Source organism: Lathyrus oleraceus, chromosome 4, assembly GCF_024323335.1.
Source record: "Lathyrus oleraceus cultivar Zhongwan6 chromosome 4, CAAS_Psat_ZW6_1.0, whole genome shotgun sequence".
NCBI classification, from domain to species: Eukaryota; Viridiplantae; Streptophyta; class Magnoliopsida; order Fabales; family Fabaceae; genus Lathyrus; species Lathyrus oleraceus.
In genome coordinates this window covers 394839356-394848291 of record NC_066582.1, presented here as the reverse complement: position 1 = coordinate 394848291, position 8936 = coordinate 394839356, and the positions used below count along the sequence as shown (strand labels likewise).

General features: G+C 36.4%; 1 protein-coding gene across 1 annotated transcript; it reads right to left on the bottom strand.

The window, feature by feature from the left end:
- On the bottom strand, positions 1 to 2700 carry LOC127075638 (11-oxo-beta-amyrin 30-oxidase). The gene is made up of 5 exons (XM_051017093.1): positions 2345 to 2700; positions 1970 to 2187; positions 1653 to 1894; positions 651 to 1038; positions 1 to 545 (listed from the first exon to the last, which is right to left on the bottom strand). The coding sequence occupies exons 1-5, from the start codon at positions 2637 to 2639 to the stop codon at positions 120 to 122; spliced, it is 1569 nt and encodes a 522-aa protein (XP_050873050.1). The 5' UTR covers positions 2640 to 2700; the 3' UTR covers positions 1 to 119.
- Between the last annotated feature and the right edge of the window lie 6236 nt (positions 2701 to 8936).

Below are 8936 nucleotides of genomic sequence, written 5' to 3'. Positions count from 1 at the left end.
TCAGTACTCAATAAATTCACATCATGCATTTTATCTAATAACTAGATTGAATGTTTGAAAAAGACTATTATTGTGAGTGCTACCCGTTACTCAAGACCTTATGCTAGATATAGTTGACATTACAATTTATGCAAAATGATGGTTGCCCCATATTTTGGCTGCAAAGTAAGCACAGTGGTAGGAGCATGCTTATAAGTAGGAGAAAGCTCAAATGAGAAATTCTGCAGAAGCAATGATATCGTTATCTTTGCTTCTAATAAGGAAAAGTTTTGTCCGATACAAGTTCTAGGACCCCATCCAAAAGGGAAATAACAAACTTGACCTTTTGTTGCCTTTGCAACTCCATCGGCAAACCTTTCGGGTTTGAACTCTTTTGCGTCATCACCCCATATATCATGATCTTGGTGAATCAAAAGTATTGGTAAAGAAACTTGCGTTCCTTTAGATAAGAAAAGGTTTCCAAGTTTCAAATCCTTTCGAATAGCTCGGTTGAAATAAACTGTAGGCGGGTATAACCTTAGTACCTCGTACAAAATCATTGTTACCTAAGGAAACAATAAATGATCAGTTAGTTCCAAAAAAAAATTCTGTATTAACAGATTGTTAGAATGAGAAGATTTATAAGCATTATGTGATGAAGTGATACATACAATTTTAAGTTGACTCAACCCTCCAAAGTTTGGATTTTGGTTTCCAAAAACTTGCAAAACTTCCTCTCTTGCACGAGCTTGCCATTCAGGATACCTGCCTAACAACACCATTGTCCAAACCAGCAAAACTGAAGTGGTCTCTTGCCCCGCATTGTAAAAAAGTTTGCATTCATCTATCACTTCTTCGGTGGTCATTCCAATACTCTTACTGTTTCCATGTTCTTGATTTTCGGCCTGATTTGATTGCAAAAGTATGCCTAATAAATCGTCATTGACGGTTTCACCATTCTTCAAAGATTTTACTCGTTTTTCAATGATTTCCGCAAGTGAATCATCTATATCTTTATCAATTTCCTTCATCCTTCTCTTGGTAGTTGTTGATAGAAGCCTAGAAAACACATATCTTGTGATGTTAATTGCGAAGAAATTCACTTGATTAATATTATAATGAACGCAGCATGATTCATTGAATTAAGTTTTTGGATTTTGTGTAACTCAACCTTACAAACACAAAACCTGCTTGTAAGGTGAAGGTGCCCTTGTTCATAAACTCTTTTCAAATCAATATTATCAATGGTGAATGGAGGGTTATGGTGGAAAGCAAGAAATCCACCATATGACACTGCAATATCTGCCATAAAATGCCATGACACAGTCATCCTTCACAAATTGACTATGGCAGGCGTCTCCGTGGCCAACATTTGACAACATTGTTCAGATCATGTCACTTTATATTTATCTAGACATTGCAAAATCTAATATTAACAGGCTAAGAATATGTAAAAGCCTTCTAAGTGCCTTTTGATTATGTACAATTAAACATGAAAAATAGAAAAATTTATCATATATCATTTTGCACTAGAGACTAATAATTTCCTTAGAAATAAATGATCCTTAAGTCATTCTCAAACTAGGTGGTGAGTTTACTAGTGATAAAACTAGAACATGCTTTTAATTTGAATTTTGATTATCAAATGAGCCAAAATCAGACCGTAGTCTTACCACCATAATGGAATGTTTGCGTATCTCTCTGTCATCAAAAGAAATCCCTGGCTCTTCAAAAGTTCAAATATTTTTGTTCCTTCAACATAGCTGCTTCCAAATGCTGTTCTAGAAATTACATCGAGCGTCAAATTCTGAAGGAAAGGCCAAACATCAATCTCACATGTTCCATCTGGTGACAACAATTCCTTCCATTTGCTTATCATTTCTTCGCAACTGTGAGTAAATGCAGGCAGCATACCCTACAGTATGCAGTAAATCATAGGATTATAAGAAGAAGAAAATTCAAAGGCCACATTAAAAAAAAATAGTCTTACTTTTAATTTTTCAATGTGGAATGCGGGATTGATGATTTTTCGATGTTTAGCCCATTTCTCACCCTCATATTGTACAATACCATTGCTCAAATACTTGGCAAGTGAATATAATTTAGGTTTGGGGAAGTCCTCAATCATGTTAAAGACTTGCTTAATTTGGTCAGGGTCTGTGATGACAACCTTTGGTGTTGTACCTTCCCATAAAAATGATTTCTTTCCTGCATAGCCTTTACTTATCAGCTACTGGTAAAACAAAAGGCTTTAACAACTTATGCAGAACTTTCTATCTATTCTAATTTGTTTCACTACAGAACCAAAACTAAACATAGTACATATATAAGAACAAAATAGAAAGGAAGAGTAGTATATGTATACCATATTTGAGAACAGTTTGATGAACAGGTGAGAACATAGATGGTGCAGGTTCTTTGAAAAGACCAATGGATTTATATTTAGCTTCATGTTGCAGCTTCATCATATAATTTTGCTTTGAGTTGTCAAACAGTGAGAGCTTATATGAGTTACCATGAAGACCTTGAGATATGAGAAGTTTTTCAAAACTCTTTGGCTTAAACCACAACTTGTTGAGAAGATACCATGGAATCACAGCAAGTATAACAGTAAGAACCCACATCATTATTGTTGTTGATGTGGGAATAAACAACTCCATTTTTTTGGGGCTTGTGATGGATGAGTGGGATATTTTAAAGGAGATACACGAGTCCCACGCGACATGCTAGCAATATTATTTTAAAGTACTAGTATTGCTTATTTTGGATGCTTAGGAAAAGGGCGGGGTCATTCAAGCTCTAGAGGACTATAATAATATCTCTTTAGAAATATACAATATAAAATCTCCAAATATAAGGTGACTAATCAAAATAAAAAAGTTGTCGGTGTTTTATCTTTTCCATATATAATACATAAGTCATGAATGAGAGATACAAATAAGACAATCTAACATATATTTAGCAACTAATATTTTATAATAAAATCACAATAATAAGTTTTTTTTATTGACACTCCATCTCAAATTGATGTGGTAAAAAAAATCAATTTATCAAAGAGAAATGGATGTCGAGGTGGAGATACAATCTTAATGAAGATATCTACAAGTTGAAGTTGTGTTGTGACATGAGGAAGAAACATAACATGATTGTCCAATGCTTCCCGAATTGAATGAGAATCCACTTCAATATGCTTTGTACGTTCATGAAAAATTGGATTCGTAGCAATTTGAATAACATTGGTATTGTCAACAACAAGTGGTGTGGCTATATGTTGAGGAAAACCGAACTCATCCAAAAATCCATGAAGCCATGTAATTTCAGAACAGGTTGTAGACATAGCCCGATACTCAGATTTTGTTGAAGACTTAAAGGCGCGAGACTGATTTTTACTCTTCCAAGAAATCAACGCAGGACCAAGAAACATGGACCAACCAATAACGGATCTTCGTGTGTCAGGACAACCAGCCCAGTCTACATCACTATAACTAATCAGACTAAGAGGTTATCGAGCTGGAAAACATAGGTCACGTGTAGATGTGCCTTTTAAGTATTGTATGATGCGACATACCGCAACTAGGTGAAGATGGCAGGGAGTATGCATATATTTACTCACTTGTTGGATTGCAAAGGAAATATCAGGGCGAGTAACGGTAAAATAATTAAGGCTACCTACCAGTTGTCGGTATAACAAAGAATCAGACAATTGATCACATTCATCACAATGATATTTCACATTAATCTCTAGAGGAGTATCCACTGGAGTGACTGAAGTTTGACCCACCAAAGAAATCAAATATTTAGTATATTTATGTTGATAGAGAAAAATTCCCTTGGAATTTGAACAAACCTCAAGTCCTAAAAAATAATGAAGATCCCATAGATCTCTCATATGAAAATAAGCTTGAAGTTGTTGTTTAATGTGTTGGATCGCGGCATGATCAGAACTGGTAATAGTCATATAATCAACATAGATAAGTAGAAGAATAATACCATTCGATGTGCGATGAATGAACATGGATGAGTCAAATTTACTATGAGCAAAAGAAAAATCGAGTATAGTAGTCTGAAAATTTCCAAACCATGCATGTGGAGCTTTCCGTATTCCATATAGAGAGTGTTTAAGCTTGCACACCCCTTCAGATGAGGAAGGCAACCTTGGAGGAACGGTCATATAAATATCGTCTGCCAAGTCTCCATGAAGAAATGCATTCTTACACCCATTTGAGTAAGTGGTCATCCTTGAGAGGCAGCAATAGTCAAAGTGGTTTGAATACTAGTCATTTTTACGACAAGTGTGAAGGTCTCATCATAATTCACATCATACTCTTGTTTAATACCTAATGCAACCAATCAAGATTTGTAAGGATTAATGAATTCAGCTTTACTGAATACACCAATTTACTTCCAATAGGCTTAACACCTAGAGGTCGAGGAACAATGTCCCAAGTGAAATTTTCTTGAAGGGATTGTAGTTCATCGTTCATTGTCATTACCCAACGAGCATCTTTAAATGCCTGAGAATAACAAGTAGGAATAGATGTACTAGATAGAGTAGCCGTAAGAGAAATATGCCTATATTCATACCTATCAGGTGGGCGAGACACTCGTTGTGAGCGTCAAATAGGTGCTAGTGCAGGCTCAAGTGACAGATTAGTGGCGGGAAGGGACAAAGTAGGAGTGTGTCTGACATAAACTTGACTTGGTTTAAATCGTTCTATAGGAGGAGAATCATTAGACAAATTAACAAGAGTAAAAAATCAACAAAGGAGTGTTTAGAACTTGGGAAAATGTTGTTAAAAGAAAGCAACACTCGTAGATATGCGTAAGCGATGAAAGGTAGGATTATAACACAAGAAGCCTTTATAAGTTGTACTGTAACCCAAAAATTCACACATAACTAATTGGGCACCAAGTTTATTTCGTTCAATAGATGGAAGATGAACAAAGCGTACACAACCAAATGGATGAAGATTAATGTAACCATGATGTGCATGAAAGAGACGAAAATAGGGAGAATTAAGCCCAAGAACTAGAGAAGGAACACAGTTCATGAGAAAGACAGTTGTGGACAAAGCTTCAACCCAGAATTAGGGAGGGACAGGGGTAGCAAGAAGCAAGGAATGTGTAACATCAAGTAAATTCCAATTTTTGCGTTTTGCGTTGCCATTTTGTTGAGGTGTATAAGAACATGAACGCTGAGACATGATACCTTTTTATAGCAAAAATTCCTAAAAAGCATGAGAAATATAATCCCCAACGGAGTCTATGCATAAGATCTTAATGGTGGTCTGAAATTGGTTTTCAACATAAGCAAAAAACTTCTTAAACATTGAAAAAACTTCAGCTTTAGAATGAAGGAAATAAACCTAAGTAAAACGGCTAAAGTCATTAATAAACGTCATAAAGTATTTATATTTGGCATGAGATAAAATCGGAGACACGACCCAAACATCACTATGAATAATTTCAAAACATTTTTCAGCACGATGAGCATGGAGAGGAAAATGAAGAGTTTTGTTTTTGGCAAAGTTTACGTACTAAACAATTAAAAGATGAGTCAACACTGATATTTTTGTGGCCCAATAAACCTATTTTATTAAGTGACACAAAACAACATAGTTTTGATGTCCTAATTTATCATGAAAATCCGCAAATGGATGTGAGACATCAATACAAGCAAAAGTAAAATTAGAGGAATGAAACTGGAGCGAAAACAATCAGCCTGCTTTAGGTCCCTTCATGGTCACTTTCCCCGATACTTAATCATACACAAAACAGTCGTTACAAGAAAAATTAACATTATAGTTATTATCCACCAATTAGTCAACGAAAATTAAATTAGAGGCAAGTCCTGGTGACAGAAATACATTGTTAAAGGAATGATTGATATCACTAACAACAGAAATAGGTAGAGTGTTACCATCAGCAGTTTGAATGTTTTGGGTTCCCTTATAAGCATGGGCATTTTGAGAGTGTTTACGGGATCCATTCATATGATTATAAGCCCCTGAATCCACAAGCTAAGGTGTTGAAACACTAGTAGACTTACCCTGAATGCCCAAAAGCTGATAGAGCAGAGAGAACAATTTGTTGGACCTTCTCTAAAGTTAATGCATCAGATGCATTAGCGATGATAGGAGTAGACAAGCCAACAACATGGGTAAAAGCTTGAAAACCTTGGGTAGGATGCATATTAGGTCTCATGGGAAACCCGGTAATAATGTGACCATGTTTTTGGCAGTAATTGCATAATTTCTTATTGCATCTACGAGCAATATGACCAAATTGTTTGTAGAAAAAACATTGGACACACCGTGTATCACATATGTCGGCTGTATTTTCGGCTGAATAGGCGACTGCGAGAGCATCAAGAGTACTCTGGTCAAGCGATATGTTGTTTGGATGAGTATGCGCTACTCTTCGCGGAAAAGTTCCCCTACACAAACTTCTAAATCGGGAACTAGATTACGGTTCAGTAAAGCTGCACGAGCCACTTCAAATTTTGCGCAAAGTTTCATAAGAAACTGATCGCGTATGTGTAATACCCCAAAATTTATCCTTCACTTTTTCTTGGAAGCATGGGATTATGTTTCCCATTGCATTAGCATCATACTAGGTCATACTCATTGCATACTGCATTAGTGACTTGGGAAATCAGGATTTGATTGATCACTCCTTAACAAAAGGAGCCCACACAAAGCAAGACTGAGAAAATGGACTTGATCCTCTAAATATTCAAGTCTCAAGGGTCTCAAGGAGGTCCAGGTATCTCATTGTGGTCTACAGTTCATCAGCGAAAGATCCAGAGCTCTCAGAGTGTGCATCTGCATTTAATCAGAAATTAGGGTTTCATGGCTATCTGCAACAGGCAATATTTGGTGGGAAGAAAAATGGGCTCGTTCATGTCATGATTAGAGAGGAATCTTGGCCTAGGGAGATTCACAATTATCTCAGAAAGATCCATTGGTAATCAGTGCAATCAGTTCCTGATCATTTTTGCCCTAAACTAGGGTTTGGCATAAAATCGGTTTATTTCTGATTCCTTGGGTAAAACTCTTTTCCATGGCCCTCCATATGTCCACAAGGGTCTACATACAAAAAATCAGCTCTTTATTTGAGCCAGAGGTGCTTCAATTGATCAATGGAATCATGAATCAGACAGTTTGGGAAAAGTCAACTGTGGGGCCAGAAAAGTCAACTCCTAACATTTTGAAAGTGGAATCTCAAAATTCATGCCTAAGGGAGCCTACATGTGAAATTTGATCAAGGTTGGATCATGGATTCATCATTTAATCAGGAATTGAAGAAGTTACTAAATTTGGAAATAGTTAACTTTCCATTTAAGGCAAGTTTTCATGGTTGTTGCACCCACTTTAAGCCCATTTTCCATCAAGATGCAAGCTCCATTTGAAAATTTCTCCAACATGAAAGTTGTTCCTCTTGTTCCAAGATTTCTAGAGATATAAAGTTTGTTTCATTTGGATTAAAATTGAGAAATTTATGCTTGGTCAAAGTGAGACATTATTTTAGGACACTTAGAAAATTTTCTAAGTCCAAAATCTTTAAGATTTGTCAAGACTTATGGGCCATATTTCTTGGACTTCAAGGAATCTTTTGAAAACACTTTATTCATAACAATTGCACCTTGCCATGTCCTCTTTCACATACTTTTGGAATCATCTCATTCGGATCATTGGTTTGAAAGATACACTCATCTAAAGTTGGCATCATGAACTGAATTTTTAGGCAGCATTTAGGCCAAACTGGCCCAACCATTTTGCAGTTATGGAACCTGAACTTTAAGGCCATTTTTCACCTTCTTACACTCATCATTTCAACTTGTGTTCAACATGAAAGATGTTAAGCTCCATGCACTCATCCTACTGTTTGCATTGCCTTGCCATTTGGTTACATAATCATCAAGATATATAACCTCAAAGTCACCCTGTTGGACTGTTTTTGTGCTGCACAAGCCAAACCAGTCAGACCACAAAATCGACCAGCCCTTGCATTTCCTCATTTGGCCATGTACTTTTGTTGTCAACTCACTTAAGTTTTGCCACAATTAGAATTTCCTTTCACACCTCACTTTTGCACCTTTTGTTCATGAACCAAACCAAACATGTGCAAGCCCATTAAGGACACTTTGATCCACCATATTTAAAGGACATAAACCCTAATCTGAAGAGATAGAGGCTGCCACTATTTTCAAGCTAAGCAAGAGCAAGCAACGCAAAGTTCTTGAAGTTTCAAAGAAACAGCATATCTTCTTCCATTTTCCTCCACTATCAAGAAGCAGTGGACTGTTTTCCACTAGGCAACCTCCTTATCCCAACCTTCCATGGCCATGAATATCATGCTTGCTCATTACTATTTTTCATGCTTGCCATGCTTATTCTTACTATTGTTTTCATGCTATGGCCATGCTCTTATCATGTTGTTTTTCCATGTTAACATCGTGCACTACTTGTCCATGAAACCCTCATCATGAGGCTTTATTTTTGAGCTGGAGTTCATGCTGTTATTTTCCACCCATATCCGTATTCATATGCCTACCTTACTGTTCATTTTTCTTCATGCTAAAGTCACTATTTTTCATGAAACAAGACACTGTAGCGGTGTATTCGTCGCTATATGATCTATTGATTAAACCATAAGCAAAGCATACAATGAATTTCGAGTCGCCACCGCACTTTTATTTATCCAAAGGACTGGCTAAAAAGCGAACAAAAGCCTAAGAAGTTTTACACGTAGAAAACTAATAAAAAGATCAGAGAGTCTGGGTAAGGGGTAAATTACGCAATGGGAAGGTGTTAGGCACCCACTACGTCCTAGGTACTCCTAGGGAGCCCTTTTCACACTTGTTGAATAAAAATTGTTATTTGTTTTTGACATAAATATTGTGCAAACATGATTGGGATGATGAGAAAAGAATATACAATTTTTATTGGGTTTGA